This window comes from Sylvia atricapilla, chromosome 3, assembly GCF_009819655.1.
Source record: "Sylvia atricapilla isolate bSylAtr1 chromosome 3, bSylAtr1.pri, whole genome shotgun sequence".
Taxonomy (NCBI): Eukaryota; Metazoa; Chordata; class Aves; order Passeriformes; family Sylviidae; genus Sylvia; species Sylvia atricapilla.
The window spans coordinates 86,415,012-86,436,688 of NC_089142.1; the positions used below are offsets into that span (position 1 = coordinate 86,415,012).

Below are 21,677 nucleotides of genomic sequence, written 5' to 3' on the forward strand. Positions count from 1 at the left end.
AACCAGATAGTGCACACCACATATTTGGGCATCATTATCCTGCAGGATCTCCTTTCCTCTTCCCCATGGGCATTTTGTGCAGGACCATGCCCCTGCTGTGGAAACCCTGACATTTGCAGGTGGCCAGTGAAGCAGCAGGCAATTACTGGTTGCCCAGAAAAAGATGCAACATAATTCTAGAGTTGCTAGTAAAGCAGGCTTCAATCCCTATTATACTTGAAAATCATCTGGTGTGAAGGCTCCAAAAAGCCCATCTACATTGAATCGTTTTTTTCCTTAAGTGAACTTGAAATACAAAAACCTTGTTTCAGCTGGCATTTCCAAACTGACAATGTGCAGCCTCTTGATTAAGATGGGACGTAGTTTATACCCTTGGCAACAAAGGAGACTCCAGACATTTCCATCTGCTTTAATAGCAGAGCAATAAACAAGAACATGTACCATCCAGTTTAGTTTCAGAAGAATGTTTTTTGTTGGAAGGTAATTTAGTATATGCATCCTGACTTTTACATATAAATATATATGAAGTAGCACTAATTCACATAAGCACTCTGGATGCAAAGAAAACCAAACAAACCACAAATCCTTCCAAACAATAAACTCCCAATATTACTGTGCACAGCTTTCAACAAATCCCACTGTGGAACAGCACTGTAGTAGCACTGCTCAAAGGCAGCCAGAGTCTCAGTGCTCCCCCTCTCAGGAGCCATTCTTTCTGCAGATGTAGGAAGAGAACAGATTAAAGCAATCCCACATAGATTAAAAATCCTCCAGGGGTGAGATCAGCACAGCTGGATGGCTGCATCATGAACCACCCTAAATGAACACTGGCCCCATGCCATCTACTAGTGGCTTCCTGAGGTGCACATTACTGCTAGCTTTGTTCTAACACGACATCTAAGCCTTGGAGACTAGCCTGTGCAGGCCAGGAAAATCCCTGACACTGTTGCTCTCAAAGTCCTTGTCTGCTACGCAGTGCTAGTTACCACCAGTGCTTTGCCTGCTGTGGTGGAGCATCCTCACCTCTTTTTGAGGCCACACTGCCATCTGAGAAATCTGGGTTTTACTGATAGCCTTGCTGCTGCTTTTTAAAGCGACCTCAAGTACTCATTCTTAACAACTGCCGTGCAAAAGTTCAGAGATCCAGGCTACTCAGTGCCCATCTGTCATTTCTGTATCTTTATCTGGCAGGGAGTTACACTCCTCCTGGGGGGACCCCTGGCACATGCACCTGGGGGTGGGAGATGCTGTATGTTCTCCTCGAGTGCATTCTGCAATGCTGCATTACGTTGGCCTCTCAAAGCACTTCTGCTGCAATGGTTCTGTGCAGGGCTGGAGAAGACTTAAAAGCTGCTCCTTACAGCTATATTGTATCCCTTTGGTTCATGTTGGGTTATGGCATTCCTACTGTGCACCTTTGCATACTTACACATTACTGAAATGCCAAGCAGAAGAATTTTCCCTTTTTCTTCCCAACACAGAAAGTGCCTACATTTTGAAGAACCATACAAAATGGCTGACTGATGAAACTCATGGGGCAGGAGGCAGGGCTTCCTCTTCCACTCAGCAACACAGTTCCCTGCCAACTGGTCATCTCATCTGTTCATCTCTGCACAGACTGCAGAGACATGTATATTCCCAGGTGGGTTCAGATCCCCACTGTACTACCTACCCTACATCAATGGAAAGACATTGACCTTGTCCTGAGAAAATACAAGAAAAACGACAGGAAAATCTGAAGTCATCACAAGCACCTAGACAACAGATGCAAACAGCCAGACTGCAGAAGGAAAAAACAAAATAAAAAAAATATTTAAAAATGTCCAGGAGTCTATTCACTATAAATTTCAGATTAATTGCTACTGGTATGAACTTGATTTGAGGTACTAGAATATCAACCTCCTGCCACTTAGCTGATAAGAGGCATATGGGAGAGAGTTCACCGCATTAATTTCCAGCAGTTCACATGTCCAGCCACACTGCTCAGAAAAACAATTCTATGTCATACTTGCATCATTCTGGGTTGAATTTTCTGTTGGTGTATTTAGGAAAAAAGTGCTAATGACCATGGTGCTTGATTAGGCCATTTAGCACTCCATCCTGATATTCCCTCTTCCTCCTAAAATACAGCCTCAGGACAAATTTAATGCCGAACTACATACATAACAGAAAGCTTCAAGTCAAGGTAAAATAGAACAAGAGAAAGTAAAATGATTTCTATTATCTCTTTCCTGTTGTAAAAATGTTAGCATAATAAGAAGTATGTCATATTTTCTAAGACATGTTGGTAACACAGAATTTCTAGGTTACAATCTCTCTCTCCATGATAACATCTCCATTCATCATTATCTTTCCTTTACAAAAAGAAACTAAAATATTAAGTAACACCAATAGTGACTAATAGTATGATTGTGCCTGCTTACATATTTGGTTCTGCAGAAATAAAAGACAATGGCAACAGAAGCTGACTTACCATCTAAGATGCAATTATTGCCAGTCACTGCAAGTATTTCTAAGACAATGAAGAGCAAGGACTTTGCCTGTTTTCAGAAGGTAAAAACCACATCTGTGGCTGAAAAATTACCATTCTTAGTCTGTGTTCCCTGGTGAGTTCTTCAGAACATCTGAATAAATCCCCCCTCCCTCTTCTTTTTGAAGAAAATACAAATCAAAATATTTTTTGCGCTGGTCATTAGATAAATAAATACTCCTAGGACTTCAGAGCAGAAGTCACTCAAGTCTGAAATTTCCAGCTGGAAATAAAAAAGCCAACCCTTTCACTGAGCGATCAGAGCATTATACTCTACTCATCTCAAGACAACATAGCTTGAGTGCACTGTAGACTTTTTTGAAAGTAATTTCCAGCATTGAAAAGCAATTTGCTAAGCATAACATCCATGACTCTCCATATTTCAAGATCTGTTTTACAGTAATCGTTTTCAACAGAAATTCTGAGTGAAATTTTTTTTTATTTATTCTCAAAAATCAAAAATCAATTCTCAACAACAAAAGACTCTTGATCATCCTTGCATTGGAAACTCTTTTCAGATCTCAGAAAATTCAGAAAATATTTTCCCATACTTCCCTGCTAATCAGTTTCTGAGAGCCTCATGAAACAATTTCAGATTACTGTATCTGTATGTTGGACAGAAGACTTTCCGATGCTTTTGCCAGATGTGAAGCAATGAAAAAAAATGAAAAAACAAGACAAGCAGGGTATTTTGTTTTCTCTTTTATCCATATATTGAGAGTGCCTTGATGGAGTTCAGGAAGCCTCCAAAACCTTGTTCTCTGGCAAAATTGCTATCTGAAGTTGCTAATAAAAGCTGGCACTCCATTCAGCCCCACTGAATACCTGTCTCGCCCCACAGCAGGAGAGGAAAGTTTAGAGCTGGGCTTCCTACACTAACACCACTTTTCTCCTTCGGTTCTCTTTTTCATTTCCAGGCAGCAAGCATGCCTTAGGGTCTCCTTGGGATCTCCAGGACCCAGATCTACCTTTGGAGGTCACAAAATTACCTGGTGGAAACACATGGATCTCAATCACTAAGTCCATTCTTGCCTTGGATAACCCCTACAAGCACATGCTGTGGCTAAACTCCATTTCTGAAAGTTCCTACTGACAATGACTCTGCTGCCCAGATAATACACACATGCTATTTTTCAATACACTCTGGTATCCAGTGTAGACAGTCAGGGCTCCTAAAGGCTTCCTTTCAATATAAAGCAGAACATGCTGCAGCTGTCTCAAAGAAAATGGCCCTTAGTAGGGAGCAAAGTGTGTGTTGCGGGGACTAACTCATTGGTAAGGCAGATGTACAGAGCTCTGAGCCACAGAACCTGTGGCTGGTAACTCAAATGAGCCATGCTATTCCTGCATTTTTGTACCAACTCTTAAGCTCCTTATGTCTGCATTTGCCTAACTAGTGTTACCTCTCCAATGCCAAAACAAACATCTAATAAAGGCCTTAAATGCATGGAGGCAGGAGACATTTACTCAGACACTAGAAAAAAAAGGTATTATGAAATAAAATTTACTTTTCATCCAGAGGAAAAATCTGAACCATTACTGTTAAGGCTGGAAAACTGCTAATCTGCTCCTTCTTTTCATACCATACTCAGAAAACTAGTCTGCATTAGGTTTCCTCTCTAAGCTCCATTTAACTCCTTTTATTCACATCCTGAACCCTGTGCTGTGAGGCAATGGAATTCTCTCCAGTTATCTTTGAATCCAGTCCTGGAATTTTAAGATGGATTGATAATGTACACTAAACCAAATCCATTTTTGGCACAAATAGACATTATCTAGGGGGATATTTCTTTCCACCACATCACGCTGGTGAACAAAAGGCTATCATGCTCACTTGCTGAATTTTTGTCTTAGATCAGACTGGGATCCATAAGGGATCTTTAACGGATCCTTAAAGAAGCATGCCTATGTCAATCTGAACCTGCCAAAAAAGGAATCCAATCTGGGATACTGTAACTCATGAATTCATTTTGTTTCTTCATCATGGGGGGCAAGGGAGGCAGTGCTAGAAGAATGGAAATAAATCCAAACCAGAAAAAAATCCTTGGATTTCTTAATTTTTTTTAACCTTTAAGTATCTGTGTTATCTTTAATAGGAGTCAAGAGACTACCTTAAAGCTTCTCCTTCATATGTTTGCCATACAAACACTCAATATCATTACTAGTTCTACAGAATAGTCCCAATTATTGCAATAAACAAGGTTTTTAAAAGTTAATTCTGTAAAAACAAAGAATTGTAACATGCCAGTAGAAGCAAACATTCATGGTTACTACAGCAAAACCCCCTGCTCCACCCTTTCATCTCTACATCTCTTGTTTTAGTGACTCACAGAAACCTAACACATTTTGTATTCTTGTAGCACAATACTGTTATATCACTCAAGTACATTCTTCCATTTTTTATTACTTTGTATTATAGTCTGGGGCATCAATAAAGAAATAAAAACATTTTTGGGTCACTCTCACCAGCCAGGGTGTGAACACACCCCTACAAGAAGTCAGCTTACAAAAGCTCCACCCTTAAGAGTTTTGAATATCCTATTTATAAAAGTTATCTAGGATGATAAAATGCTACAGCCAAAATATTAATCTGTCCTTGCCTTAGATCTTACACCCTTGAGGAATTCAAACAAAACAGTATTCTTAGAATTTTAACAAGCTGTTCTCTCACCAAGACATACTAGCTTCCTTGGCTCCTGCCTGATGATGATAAGGACTCATATAAATGGGCTGATCTGATTCTCTAAAGCTAAGAGGACACCACCACTTCCATGAGAAAAGAGGTAAAACCATTCCTGGGCATGCACAGCTGTAATACCTGGGGGTGAGGTGGGAGGGGCAGGGGACACAACTATCTTCACTTAACAGGGCTAGTGTAGATCAGCCACAACACAAAGGTGGGCAGACCATCGACTGAGAGACAGCTGTGTTCTCCATGCAGATTATAGGCAAGAACACAGATCTACTCTACTGCTGTCAACAGTACTGCAGGACTCTACCAGTGCCCAAGATACGGCTCAAAGAAGGCATGAGATGTTTATTTTCAACACACAAGAAAGAGCTCGACAAGCAATGGAAAGAGAATACAAACTGGAAATGACAGTTTAATCCTGCATTTTGAGATCCTGATTTTACATCAGGGTTGGGTTTTTTTTGAGGTGAATGGAAGCACCTGGTAAATGACATAGCTTATATTCCACAGAATAGCTCTCCCCACAGTAAATCTGCACCAGACTATGACAAATAAATCTTGCCAGATGATTACTTCACTTATCATTAATGAAATTAATATAGCATTGATGAAATCAAGGACATTTTCTGTCAGTAAACCACTTCTAATCTAGAAGAGGGCTTTATATTTTGAGGACTGGCTGTAACAAAGAAACCATTTCTGCTAAAACAACACCAACACCAAGACAACATGCACAATTCCCCAAGCAGAATTTACCTCCTCTTTTATAAACACTTTCCAAGATACATATTTAATATTTATTGGCCTTCTGAGCCTTTTTTCCACTACATTTACAGTAATTACTTTTGTACTAGCTTTTTGTAGAACAAAAGCACCTGCATTTGACAGCTACATTGCTCCAAAACACCAACCCACCTGTTTCTTTTTGAGTCTTTATGTGTAGAACAGCAGTGCTTCCAAAAGTTTTGTTATTTCTCTTTGTAACTAGTTTACAGACTCTGAGAGCAACAGAATAGTGACTTATAGTCTAGAAAGAGAAGGAATGTTAGCATCTGTTCATTTAAGAGAGTTGCAACCCCTGTGCAACATGCAGAATTGCCACAGAGACACATTTAACAAAATATTCACCATCACACTGGGCGGCAATTAGATGGTGTGACATGTTATGCCAGAGGATTGTATTGTTCTAACATAATGGGGAGTCATCCAGGAAATAAGAAACTACCTGATGAACAACAGAATAGGTTTGGATAAGCAGTCTGGGAACAATACAATATCCATAAAATTGATATGCTATTTCAAACTTTATACTTGGTATAGACATTAATTTTTTTCCCAGTGCTGGAAGCTAACCAATTAGAGCTGAAAGATGAACAGAGAGCAAAACAGTAGTCTGGAAGAGTGGCTGAATCAGGAAGACAAAGACACTTTTACACAAGCAAAACTGGGAGGAAATATTACTAGCTGAAAAAAAAGGTGCATGTTAGGTTCTGTGGTGGACTCTGTAGGCTGCTAGACCCATGGGACTTCTGCATAGAAAACCGTGAGGTGGATACAGACTTTAAAAAGCAAAATTCTTTCCAAATAAACAATGAATTATTTTAAGATGATCACCTGAAAGGCAAAGGAGTGTACACTAACATTATTTCTTCCCTGAGACAAGCTTGTGGAGGTAATCACTGCCAGACTCGGAGAGAACACTAACCAAAGGCTGGCCTTTGAGCTGGAAAACGCAGGAACTCACCTTCAGAAAGGCTTATGACTACCATTACTGACCTGGAGGGGAGACACCTGATGCTAACAGGAGTCTTCTTACCCAAACCTGCTGAAGATAGGCCTTTCGGAAATATATACCAAAGGCAACTGTTGGTACTGCATTCATTTGCCTCTTTTAAAAGAATACCATCATTGACTGACAGGATGTAAAATCACTAAGTTGATCCTGGGCAGTCTCACCCCACAGAGAGGTGTCAGCAATTTTTCAGATGATACCTTTCATGTAAAGGTTGCTACTTCTTTTTTTTATTGTCATGGCAAGACAGTGTATTTCTTCTGGCTCACTCCAGCTTGCAATATGTTCAGCAGAGCTGGCTCTCATTCTTCTTTTATTAAGTCTTTAAGTCCTTTGTCATTGCTTGACAGTACATTCAAGCGCTCAAATTCAGTCAGTCATTCACTGACTGTAATGTAATGGATTTGCTATATGCCACCTTTCAAGAAGTCATCTTCCTAAGTTTATTTTGTGCCTTTTGGATATCCAGCTCTTCAATAGCTCAGCCCAAACCACTGCATCTCTTGCAGTATTCATGCCTATGCATCCTCCCTGAGCACCACATTACCCTCTGAAATGTGCAGTAAATGTTTAAACACTTAACAAGGGGCACTTTCAGACATATGTGGGTCAGTATCATGAAGTTCATGCCAAAGGATGTTATGTGTTAGCTGAGCAATTCAGTATATTTTTTCCAACTGCTTCAGCCGATAGCCAACTACACAAACTATTCTGAAAAAATTCCTCCTTAAAATTTGTAATGAAAGGATTTAATATAAAACCAAAAAAGCAGGAACTAACTCACAAAGACCAGGCAAACAGTATGAGATGGCTGTAGTTTGGGTCAGCTAAGTCCTTAATTTTTTACATCTTATGCTTTCTTTTATTGAGGATATACATCTAGGTAATGCTTCTGGGCTTTTTTTCTGCCGTCTACAGAGCCCTAAGATCCCTTAATGCAGCTTTCATCATCTTTTTTTGATACATGCCATCAAACTGTGCTTCCAAAAAGAGATGTCATTAGGAAAGGAGCCCCCAGGCACCACATTACACAGTTGCCTGGTTCATATAAATGTGAATTGGGAAAAATAATCAACCACTTTTAAATACAGCTTTAAAATCATGCAATTGAACTTGCCTACACTATTTACATGAAACATCTTGTAGTCATTCCATACAGTAGTAAAATTAGCATTGTTCTATAAGGCAGTAGCAACCGGAGATACACAATAGCATCAGGTCTTTGTCCCTTCAAAGAGGTTTTACAAAGCAGTAAAGCCCTTCTAGCATAAACTGCACTCGAAAGTCTAAAATGGTTTCAAATTTGGTACAAACTATGGATTGTACTCTGTTATTCATGCTTTCTCCCTCCTTACTGGATTCCCATTCCTTTTTTCAGAAACATTTGTTTAATTCTATTTTTTAAGCTTTTTTTTTTTTTTTTCCTTGCCTTGCAACTCTGGCATTTCTCCATTCCCTCACTCATGAGTTATTTGCTGGCTGATTAAGATCCACATGGAGACAGGCTAGTCACACAGCAGAGGTAAGAAGCCAGCCCCTACTCCTCCACCCATGCGTACCTGTGAACGAGTCTCACTTTCAGCCTCCCTATACACCCCTGTGCATCAAAGGAGCAAAGAGAGGCCCCTCCAAGGGCCCACACTTTATAACAAGGCTGTGTCTAGGAGCAAGCATGAACCTGGGCCTTCACTATCAATACTAACTGTTTCTATCAAAGACAACCTATTCTGCTACTCTTTGGCAAAGATCTTTGTGCATATCCAAACTGGCACTCAAAGAAACATAAGAGATAATAATAGTTTTTTCAGCTCTGGGGAAATCAGATTACCAGACAGCACAAAGGAACCCACCCAGTAGTCCTCCAAGCTACTTTGCATACAATGTTTGCTATGTTTTGTCCTCCCCTGAAACATAAATAATCAGTAACTGCTGGGGGAATGATCCAGGACATGACGGATCAGTTGGTCAATTGGACAAGGCAAACACTCTTCTCCTGACATAAACAACCTCTTCCTCTGTCTTGTGTATCTTTAGGTGGTTTTGTAGTCTTCAACAAACATCTGATCTCTGACTGTACAATGTGACCTTCCACTGTATGAGAGTTTTTTACTATGTTTATTACTTTAAAGCCCTAAAATACAATTCAGCAGCCACTGGGCTATTTCCTGCTTCGGTCAGACCTATGTCCACACTCTGAAGAGATCTTGGCATAATTTTAAGAGCTTTTCCATTACTGATTTCCACTTCATTTTCAAAGATGTGCATTGACAGTCTAAGCTCCTCACATACACAAAGTAATTAACCTCAAAAACACAGGCAGCAAAGCTACTTTAAATGGCAACATGCAGCTTAGAAAAAACATCATATGCTGATACAGTACCATAATTCTGAAAGGTCCTAAAGCATTCAAGTTCACATTTAGACAGTCTCAATCTTCCTTTGACCTACCTTTGCCCTGTTTAGACAATATTCCATTCAGCTTCTGGACTAAACCTGTGGAGGCTGCTCCCTCTCGCTACTGAGAATGCAAGCTATCTAAAGACAATGATGCACAGGTTTAGAACATCATCACAGTACAGGCAATTCCAAATGAAAGTTGGTTTTCCAGCAACGCAATAGGATTTTCTGCAGTCTGAGAAACTCAGCTAGTATGAAATCACCAGAGAATATTACAGTAGCTTTAATTTTTGCACAGAACAGACAAATTCGTTGTTTTGAAAGGTCATGACAGTAAATTGCATGGAATTCAATTTACCTCCCTCAGATGGATGAAGGTCTGAGTCAAACATAGAACAGTGGAAGCCTTTGGCTCCAAGAAGTCTGTGCTGATTCAAACCTACTCCTAGGCAGGCAAATCATCCTTCCTCTCAGCTATACATTATCACAGCTTGTGATTTTCAACTGATCTTTTTCCCCAGCTGTCATATTGCAGCAAATCATGTCATAGACAAGCATCAAAACAATGGTCAATGCAAGAAAAAAATGTTTTTAACCAGGAAGTTACCAAATATAAAATTATTTGTGATACAGACTCTCATAGTTGTCTCACGATCATTTCTCCACATCTAAAATGAAATACAGAACAACTACAGGGAGATGTACAGGAAACAACACCATCAGCACAATATAGGAAGACAAATACTGAAAAAGAAAGTGAGCATAAGGATTGCAGAAAGACCGTGAAGATGGAGAGGAAAAGAATACCCTCTCCAGGACAAGAGTGACACACCTGTAACACATGTGATTTAACAGGCTCCTCGTGTATAACTGAGAACAACACAGCTAGTGAGCAGTTCATTCCTGACAGGATGTATGGCACCAGGCAACAACTCTTACCTAAAGCTTTCTGGGTATTCAACAACAGCCATGTTGATAACATCCAGTGCATGCTGATAGTGCTTCTGAGCTGAAAAGAGGAGGGCCAGTAGATGAAGTGAATTCATGTCATCTTTGCACAGTTGCAGAGCTTCTTGAAGATGGTCCATAGCATCTGAAATCTAAAAGGAGATGGGGTGGAAATAAAAAGAGAACACATCACCCTTTCAGTCCTACATTATATCTCAAAAATAAGACCAAAAAGAGTAATTAGAAACTCTGCATAAGTTCTACTTAGGCACCTTCTACTTTCGAAACAGGCTGCCAAAATTAACAGACTGCACCATTTGAAAAAAACCCACACATTCTAGAGAAAGAAGTCTGCAGCATTATTAAATCACTGCTTATAAACAAGAGCAGCAGACCTGATCCAACCAACCCTCCCATCTTCTGGCAAGGTGATTCTATGCTGTAAACAGATCCACCACAGAGGCCCAACTCTCAGCTCCATTTTCCAGGATGAGTGGCTGGCTCTTCACTGGAGGTGAGCATTACACATCTCTGCTGCATTTTGTCTCTCATAATGGCTGTACAAAGCCTTTCATTATTTGGGTTAAGAACATATCCTTGAATGTTCAAGGGTAAAAGAGTCAAGATTTAAAATGGTGTCAGAAAAAGAAATGTATCTGCAAGCAGTGATGTGAAGAGCAGTCCTGACAGTCACAGCGGCAGCATGTTATTAGAACCAAGTCTCACTTGGCAGAAAACTTAACATCTATAATGAATGCAAGTATATCACATGCTCTTTGTGATCCAGTACACTATTTTAGGCTATCTGTTCAAAAGGGAACTTCTTGGCAGATTTTCTTTCGTTTGTTTACCAGTAAGTTTTATGTAGAGGATTTTCTTTAAGATGCTTTAGCGTCTGAAATTACTGTTACATAAATTATTTAATTTCTGAGGCTCTGGAAATTTGCAGGAAACAAAGCATTAAAGAGTATAAATTTCCTTTCCTCATGTATGTTCTCCTGTTCTTTCTCTTAATGGATGGAGAATGTAGTTCCTTCTTTCCTACTTTGAGAACTTCCCACCTAGCAAGGCTTTACAGACATTCTTCTACCCTGGCATACCACCAGTGTCAAATTCCCACCGCCTCCACAGACCTCGCACAGAAACAAGTGCACATAACTAAGGAAAACAACAATTATACTGCCTGCAGCTACAACAGAGGTTGTGGATTACCTAGATCCCAGGTATCCTTCTGGGAGCAATGTATATTCTGTTCACAGGACAACTTCATCCTAAAGTCCAAGTGACATTTCTCTCTTGCTGTGCACACACGAGCTGTGGTACTTAACTACTCTATTACTGGTGACTCCATACAAGCCTGGAGATCAGTGTGACTGCTCCAGACATAACCCCAAACTGGCATCTAGCCTGCAGCGTCAAAACTGCTGAATATCCTGGCTTGGATTCAGGCTGGGATATATGACTGAGTGCTCAGCTTTAATGAATAACTGCTTGTCAGTGGAGCTACTTTAACGACACGTGTTATTAAAGCCTACTGCAAAGGTAAACACATTGGCTTAAATCACCCATGTTCCCTCAGCAGTTTACTAGAACACATTTTCATCTAATGTAAAAATTCTGGCAATGACAAGACATCTTGGAGCCAGGACCAGACAGTGGTGGGCCCAGATCTGCCTGTCCACGAAGTTTGTCAGTAGATATATCAGAGGTACATAAATTTGACTTGCTGAAACAAAGCTGCTGTCAAGACTTCTTGTACTCAGGACGAAAACCCCCTTCTATTTCTTTCTATTTCTCTGTCTGAGAGCTGCACAAGTATTCATAAAGAAAATAAAAGTTTGGGAAACACTTCATTAGAAGAAAAAGAAAACCTGCAAACCAAACAACTGGAGGAGACTTGGAGCAACCTGTTCCAGATGATGCTGCTTTGAGCAGGGATTGAACTGGGTGAGCTCTAAAGGTCCTCTTCAAACTATTCTATGATTAAGACTTGGGAAGGGGATCCTAATTTGCTGTTATGAATCATACAAACAATAACACTTCACACTAATGCCTTTACTGAGGGACTTCAAACTTGTAGGGGTACTTGACCTTACTCACGTGTGAATGTGCAAACTGAGACTTTATGTGTTGAAAGTGACTTAGGACCAAACTGCAGGTAGGTCCACACCCCTAACAGGCTGGCCATCGAAGAAGCTCTCTGACTCTGTTGCAACATACATGAAATAGAGCAGCAAAAAAGTGAGTTGTGGTCACTCCTGCAAACCTGTGTCTGCTGGACAGGCAGCCACATGCTGCTGAAAGAGATGTCATCTAAAGTAATTCTGTTCTGTAGCATGGGGCCTGCAATGGTTACATCTCATTTCAGTGCTTCCCTCTAGTACCATCAGAGTCACAGGCAATGGCTGGTTTTGAAAATTAATCATGCTTCCCTGGCATCTCATTTATTAACTGGAGTCCAAAAAGACTCCTTAGTGCTGTAACACCATTAAGCAGCCTACACAGTACTGCTGCATAATTAGAAACTGTGGACAAAAATAATATGAACTCTATGCCTTTACAGAAAGCATTATGTGAAACAACAACCTTCAGCAGACCAGATGCAATGAAATACAAACTAAATTTCTAGATCAACAAAAGCAAGATATCTGGCAGCAGTCAACACAAACTTCTTTTGAAAGACGTATTTTTATTTAGGTAACTATATAATTTGAGAAAGATGGAAGCTGGCACCCCAGATGGCACCCTGAAACGGCAGGGCTCTATCAGAGGCAGGCTGCCAGTTTAAAATTCCCTATAAGTAATGCACTTTAAAATAATCTTATTTTAGCTGGACTTCAAGTCTAAGTAGGGCCTGCAGTTAGAAGAAGTTACAGTTCCCTAATTTTTCATTCTGTAAACAAATATACCACATGTTTTGCATGGCATACAGGTATCTTCACATTACACTGATTAGGAAGTAAAGATGCTGCATTAGGCCAGAAATAGCATCTTGCAGTATTACCAGAATCATGCCACCATATCGGTTGTTTAGGCTGCCTCTTATACAGTAGGATTTATTTCAATAATGTTATATGTCTCTTTAAAAACAATGCTGGTATGTCACAATTATAGTTATAAAAAGGAAAACAGAATGAGTGTAAAAATACTTCCTAACAGTAGAATGAACTTGGATATTTAAAATGGTAAATGAAACAGGAACTCAAAAGAGAAATTTTCAGGCCTTATAATTTCACATCAGTTAGCAGTTACACTTAATTAACCATTAAAACTACCCACTCCATCTCTTTTTATAGCATGGAAAGGAGAAAGCTTTACTGACTGGGAGCAGCTTCCATTGAAAACAGACTTGCTACAGTCCACTACAACCTCAGGAAAGCAGGGGTAGATATATCTATGGGTTATTACTCAGTTCTTAGCCATTCTTGATCACCAGAACAATCTAGGCTAGGATGTAGGCAGAAAAGCAGCATGTTGCTGTTCAGCAGAGGAGGCAGTTGCTGGTCCGGGAAAAAGACAAACCAGAACTACCTACATCCAAGCAATCACAGAAAGAAGCACCTCTTGAATACCTTCTAAAACAGAGCTCCTCTCTTGGGGCAGAGACAACAGTCTCTCCTTCTTGAAACCAAACTGAAAACCAGGCAAAACTGGTGAAATATTTTCTCTAGTCTCTTAACTGATGTTTATCCTAGTTGTACATCCAGGCACTTGGGAAGGAAGTCTGTGTTTTCTGGATAGTGCCACTTGAAACTTGAGGTCTGTTGGAAGTCCACAGGAAACTGGTGAGACTTACAGTGCTCAGCTGCTGACCCTTAGTCATCTTTCCCTTCCCATTTTCATGACAGGAAAGGTTAGAGCTAATCAAGTATTATAATGGTATAAAGCCTACATATGTTGCTTTTACATATCCAATATTGATTTACATGGCAGTCAAGGTCACAAACATCACCACCCCCCAAAAAATGGAATCAACACTTAAAATTAACAAGAGTGCTGCTGACTCTGGGAAGTCATTTCCATAGAAACTGACCTGCTAAAAAACAAGGCAATGCATTAAAATCAGTGAGCTTTAAAATGTTCATTCTACCTTGTTTTTGCTGATCCAAGTGCTGTTACCACAGAAACAGGAGAAGCAGCCAAACCAGCCACAGGGAGTTGGGAGCTACAAGTGTCATTTGTCGCTTGGCTGGGCCAGCTGCCAGCCAGGCACTGCAGGTGGAGATATCCACTGCAGCAGGTATGGACCTTGGCCTCCTGGCACTTCAGCTCAGGGGGAAAACCAGACTGAGAGACCCTCCTTACAGAACAGGCTATCCTACACTGTGTTTGGCTGAAAAATCCACTAAAACACTCCAGGGCCGATGCACACCCTCCAAGTCTTCCCAGTGACTCCAGTGGTCTTTAAGACACAGGCACATATACAAAGCTCATCATCGTTTTTATCTTGGTTCTTGGTGGTTTCAAATGCCAACTCTGCATGAACCTTCTATAACCATCTCTCCTCTTGTCACATCCTCATCTCATGTTAGAGGGATGCTTATGTTTTTCCATTTCCCCTCTGCCTTGCCCAGTGGTGACAGAGAGAAGGGCTATTGGAAATATTTTACAGCCTTCCAAGGAAGATGAACTGCTCCAGCTTTGCTTGGCACTCTACTGGTCAGCTGCCTCCCTTGCTTTGTTCCATGTAAACACTCCCTTATCTATGCAAGCTGATACCTATATTTTTCAATGCTGGGTACAGTTACCTCATTTATTGACTCTGACTATGGAAACAAAAAGGCCTATTTGTTGAGAAAAACATTCAGGTCTTATATTATAACCTACTATGTAGAAAAGGACCGATTTACTGGTTTTATAGCATTGCCTGATGAAAGCTCTAATTGTGATGTTCAATAGTTAATGCAATCTATCAAAAAAGGTATAATTTATCTTTCAGTTAATCAGAGGGAGAATATATTAGATACTTTAAATAATTAAGGATATTAAAAATGCATTACCAAATGTTTATCATTAAGTAAACTGGCAAAAGAAGAGTAGGATATTTTATAGCAGTCTAAAAATAAAGATGTCTCAGGTATCTCCTCTCTGTCCAAGCATGCATTAAAGATTTATATCTCACTTGATGGGAGAAGAGCAGGAGCACCATCGAAGGGGTCAGGCTGACACTACATAATACACTGAGATCACACAGCTGTGGGAGCAGAGGTGACTGGCACAACATCAAGGATGAAAACACACAGGTGAACTAGACAAAAGAAGAAAGTGAACACAGCGACAAGAGACTGAATGGAAAGAACAGGAGGGAAGGGAAAGGAAGCAACGACAGATGAAACAACACTGCAAAGACAGGCTACAACCAGAGAAAAAGAAAGGGTAATGACTTAAAATGCCAGCAACAGTGAAAACAACAAAAAAAAATGACCACAAAAATCTTAATTTTATTTTTCAGGATAGCAGCTGAAAAGCTGTAATGTTTTTACTCATGGCAAGCAGAAAAGGCAGCAGATCAGACAATCTCCCTATGAGGAAAAAGCTGTGAGAGAAAAAAGGGTAGCTGGGTGTTTTTTAATGAAAGACCCTAAGCAAACTGCATCATAAAGCAACCAGTAGGCAGATGAGAAAGTTAAATAAGCCATTTTAATTATCCTTTCTTATTGCAGGCTCACAGCACACTGCTCTCATTATGAAAGGGTTACAAAAGTGACATTATCAAGAGGGTGCTCTCTTGGAACAATTAGTTTAACCTAATGAACACACAGCTCCCCTAATTAGCTCAGGAAAGTAAGAAATACCCAACTGTTCAACACCATAGTGTAGACTAAGGAGAGAAAACTGCAGCAAGAAGGCAGCCTCCCAAAGAAAGAAACTACAATGATGAAATTTCAGATCTAGCTAGAGGGGTATTTAAAAAACAGAAGCTGCTCCAATAAAGACTTCAGCTTTTAAACAGAAAGGACAGAGAAATAAAACACCCCAATTTAAAGAAAAAGAAGCAGAAAAATAAAGCACAGCCTAAGTGGTTGGAGGTTTTTTTCCAAAAGGTGGTGCAGTGCATTTTCTGATCAGTTTAATTTTTATGAGTTAACACCTGCAGCAGCATTCAAATGCCAACTAATCCCACTCGCTGCAGACTCCAGCACACGTCAAAGCCTAACGTCAAACGTGCCCAAGTATGGAATAAAGCAATCCCAGAGTGGAGAGGGTGATCTGGCACGATAGGGAATGGGGCAGTAACAGGAGAGCGTCTGGAGTGACCCGCAGCGGGACACAGCTGATACCCGGGGAACAGGAATAAACACACCTTGCTCATCCCACACACACAAGATTGCTCCAAGACTGTTCAGGAGTTGGAGCTGAACACACTCCCTAGGGAAGGCCATTCCATGTGCTACAGACTTATTATTTTTAGAATAAGAATTAAAAAATATTTTACATAAACATACTCTGACTGCTTGTTGCCAGTTACAATGCAGGAAGAGACCTTGTTTAGCAAACCTGGGTCTCAGACAACTGGCCTGTCCTTCCACCCTCCTATGACCCAGTGATTTCCAAATATTTCACATACCTGTCTGACAAGAGCCAGCTGCAATGACAGGTAGAGGATGATTTGGTGATCTTCAGGGGCCAGGCCACGTGCTCTTTAAGGATGACCACACGATACAAAAAGAAAAGTGACTGTTAGATTGCACTTTGCAGAACTCCTTCACCATGAGTTACACAAGCATACAACAAAACTAGTTTTCCCCCACAGAAAACTAGTCCAGTTTTCTGGAGAGCACACTGAAACTAGACAAAAAGCAGAACAGGGCTGGCCTGGCTAAGCCAGAATCCCAGGAAAAAGTATGAGAAACACAACTGCCAGGATGTTATACAACTTACATGCTCCCTTGTTAAATGCCACTTAATATTTGGAAATTGGATAACTAATATGGAAAAAGTAGCTCATAACAAACCCATCAAAGCATTATTTTAAGTAATTTAGGTGATGGACATAGTTGTCTAACTTGCTCCTATACTGCCACTTTTCAAACATTAAAAGAGGGTTAGGTTAGCACTGAAAAAGTAGTCACTCTGAGCACGTAAGGGACTAAAGATCAGGAGCCTATGACACAAGCTGGTGCTCAAACACACAAAACATTCTCCACCCTGCAGCTTCTAGTTTAATTTTTGACAGCAGACTCCTAATTTGGAAAGGGAAGACACTGAGGGAGGAATGATTTGATGACAGGAGCTGTGCCTGGACCAAAACCAAGGTCCTTACTTCTCAAGCTTGAACTCTGAGATATGACCTTCCAGTCCACAGCAGGAGCAAGCACCACACAGAAGCAAAACCGTGGCTAAAGAAGGCTGCAGTGTCTCCAGAACTAGATGTGTAGGCCCTTAGCAAAGTCTTAGACAAGGCAGAGAACAGGGATGCACAACCTGGGCAGAATTGTCCTCTCTCAGATTATGTCAGGCATGAAACTGCAGTCTGAATTTGCTAGCCTGTAGAGAAGCCATTAAGCAAGGCAATGATGGGATAGTGTCTTGAGGAGTCTATCCTAGGAGGAAAGGTGGGGCAGCAGCTCATGCCACCTGGCAGCCCACTCCAGGAACCAGTGGATTTCCCCTCTGTGATTCACAGAGCTCAGTCACAGGTCTGCAGCACAGGGAAGTCATTTCACAAGGGAGAAAGAGGGAAGAGGAAGGTCCCTCATTGCCAATTAACATTCCTGACCTCTTTCTGGGCTGCATTCCAGGACACCAGGAAACCAGCACCTGCGTTGCCAGGCCCAAAGTGAGCACAATTAATGTCCTTATGAGGGAGAAACGACAGGCTGACAACACTGGTGGTTAAAACCCATGCCAAAAATACTGATTGGCTAATAATAAACAAATAACAATAAAACAATTCCTCCAGGACACAAACCACATACCATTTTAATGGCAGCCACTTTCCAAATGCCATCTTGGCCCGTGAGCAAGATTTTGAAGCTGATTTTTATAACTAATGTCTTTAGAACAAATTAATTTAGTATGGACTGAATATGTCCTGTAACTCTATAAGTCAAGGTGGCACTGAAGTGTTCTGAAGCAATGCCAAAGATATCAAGGTGCAATTAGTACAGGCTAGTCACTAACTTCTCCTTCCACTTCAAGAAACAAAAAAGCTCCCAAACCCAAATAACCACAACCCCGCCCCACCAAAAATAACCCAAATACCCCAAAAATTGCAACAAACAACAAAATGTCACAAGACAGAACCCAGCTTTGCAATCAGGTGTTAAGATAGGGTGAGCCACTTCTTTACAAAGTGTCTGTTGTGAAACCTTCAGTAGCCTCTCCAGCAATAAAGTAAGGGGAAAGTTCACAGGAGTATAGGAGATGGCATTAATGGTGCTTTTGGAAAGAAACAAAGGATTGTTACTTTACTGCTCATCTTCCTCAGAAGGAATTAGAAAAACAATTTGTGCAATCTTCCAGCTGAAAAGTCCCCTTACAAAGATCACTACAGCCCAAACCATGGCCTGAGAGATCATACATGTTCTTCAAAAAGGTGAAAAACAAGGAAAGAAACAAAACCTAACCATTTAGAAAAACACTAGTAATCAGGTTATTATCACATTCCTGTTGGCTGAGGTTTGAGTAACTAATGTTTAGCTAGAAGCTTGTCTGCCTCCCAGGCAGAGTTAAGATACCATGAAAACAAGTCACAGCCAGTGGGAAAGGTCAAAGGATAAAAGAAAAAAAAAGTTTAAAAGCAGTGTAGCACCACAATTTCTTAAAATTGGTCAGCAATTAATGTATGACACTGGAGTCCACAAAGTTGTGTAACTTAAAAGTAGTAAATGAATAAATGGCTTTTAAAAGTTTTCTCTCTCAGATCTCCATAAGGTAAATATCCAGAATTGTATCTGTGGTTTCTTGAGTTCTTGCACTCACTATAAAACCAGTGTAAGACAAATATGTTGGGCTTCTTCTTGGTCAGCATCAGCAAAACAGGTAAGACCCCTTAACACTGTTCAAATTGCTAAACCTGTACTTTGAGATACCAGAGATGTCAAGTTTTTCTTCACTTATGTAATTATGACCACAACAAACTCAGAATTAGATACTTCAGCCCAAGACTTTGACCACATAAGCTTCCATTTAGTTGCTACCTATAGTTTGTAGGCATCTACATTTACAGTGGGTCGAAAATTGTGAATAAAATTGTACAAATGTAAATAACTGCCTGAACACCACCCTTGTATTTTAGGTGGTGTAATTTAATCATAACAGGGTCAGGAAGCTCACACCTCACCTCTCTACCCCACAGGCTGGACAAAAAAGCGTTTTAAATCAAGCAGCTGCACATGAGGTCTCAAGTGTAGCTTCGCAAGAGTGTAATTCACAGTTGCTTCCTGGGTGGAGCCATTGTATCAGTTTTCCCCATGATGGAGGAGAGGTGAGTGGTGTCTGCTTTGTACCGCTGGCACTGGAACCTCCTCTTCCAACAACAGCTCATGTAAACACTCATTAGGACAGCAATTCTTCTCTCCCCTAGGGGAACTGGTGCCAGGTGACTCCATAGATGTCTACACCTTGATGGTGAAGGTACTTTCCCACCATGACGGAAATAGGATTTTAAGCCTGCTTCACACAGGAATTGAGACAAAATTAGCTTTCCACGTTTGCCAGCTGGCATCATGTGAGGAAGCTGCATCTCCCAGCACTGTAGATCTCACTGCAGTTAATTTGGGGCTAAAGTTTTTTCTGTAAGGTAGCACAGAAAAGTGCTTTTATCTTGGATATTCAGCCAAATAGCCACTGCATTTAGCCATCACAAAAATGGTTTTGACATAGTGCTGAAATCTAATGAACTTTTCAAACTTTCTGGCAAGGAAGCATTACGCAGACGAGAAAGAAACACAGAAAGAAAAATTTTTCTGCATTCATGCAAAAAATACACAATGCAAGTATCTGCAAAACACTTACTCACCTCTCCAAAGTCTGAAGTGCTTTCTTGTTTAGTTCATCCTGAGTGCTCTTTAGAGTAGCTATAGGACAAGATACAATGCCATTTAAGAGTTAATTCAATGTTGCAGATTAAATAAATGAAGGTATAGAGTATTTCACACTGGGAGTGCAAACACTGTGGAAATCTGTGTATGTTTGTGCGTGTGCTCATTTTAACAGGAATTCTCATATTCATTTTTATTAAAGATTATTTTAAGTCCTTTGTTTGATATACTGAGGCATTTTTTATTCACATATGCCACTGAAAGGCTGGGAGAAGGGGCCAAACACTAACTACATACCAAGAAGGTAACAGGCCCTCGGCCAGGCTGCTGCAAACACTAAAAGCAGTAACCTGCAGCACATTCTGACTAAGATACAGAACACCATCATCTTCATGTAGGAGGGTGCTGCAGGTTGAACAGGGAACACCAGCAGCCAAACTTACAGCTCTGTGACAAAACACCATCTCTGAGACCACAACAGAGTTGTAGGTTACTTCAGACATGGCATTAGCCACTAATGCTCTTCTTCCATGCCTCTAATTGCTTGACTAATGGATCCCACCCAGTACACACACGTATCAATGTATTAATTAAATCCTACCTAAAACCAGAAATGGAAGAGAAGAATCAAGCTCTTGTTATACCTGGGTATCCTAAGACATCATCATCAAGATCAACAGGAACAGAAAAAGAGCTTAAAGGAACATGGCTTTCTCAGATCCAAAATATCTGGAAACCTAGTGCTTTTAGAAATGCATTGGCTGTCTTGTTCTGGTCCTTAGGTTTTCAGATTTGGCCTAGTAGTTGTTTCTAGTTCTGCCTATCCTGAAATTGAGAGTTGTTTATCAGCAGCATAAGGAAATAATGAGTAGTTTCATCAGCAAACATCACCCATGAATGTATTTGATTTGATACATCAAGTCAGTGTATGCTCCAAAATAGAAAATTACTAAGTAGTATATAATAAGGCAACAAATCCAGTGAAATTCAAGTATTCTTAAAAGTTATCAAGAAGAAAGAGATGTGTTCTTCTACAAGACCTGCAAAAGTAACCAGCAATATGTCAGGGAGTGAAATTTTGTAAGTAATTTACTTGCTGCAGTAGCTATAGTGATCAGAGCTTTCTTATTCCTCCACCTTCCAGCAGTTCTTCAAAACACCAGGTTCATTTGAGAGGAACAGCAATCTTCAGGATTTCCTAATCATAAAGATCAGACCTTGCTTAGGCCACAAAGCCTACTCTAAGTATGAAAAACTGATCCAAAAATTTGCATTTTAAATAATAAATCTAAAGACATGGACTTCCATGTAAAATGCAGCATCTCTTAAAAA

The 21,677-nt window shown here is 40.3% G+C and overlaps 1 protein-coding gene across 3 annotated transcripts in view; it reads right to left on the bottom strand.

Moving 5' to 3' along the window:
* The window catches only part of TTC7A (tetratricopeptide repeat domain 7A), a 168,136-nt gene that overhangs the window by 77,741 nt on the left and 68,718 nt on the right, over positions 1–21,677 (bottom strand). For all 3 annotated transcript variants that reach the window (XM_066316054.1, XM_066316055.1, XM_066316053.1), the window contains 3 exons: positions 20,324–20,381; positions 16,928–17,000; positions 10,351–10,511 (listed from right to left, as the gene is read on the bottom strand). In XM_066316054.1, the coding sequence (XP_066172151.1) occupies positions 10,351–10,511; positions 16,928–17,000; positions 20,324–20,381 (292 nt within the window). The remainder of the gene's footprint in view (positions 1–10,350; positions 10,512–16,927; positions 17,001–20,323; positions 20,382–21,677) is intronic.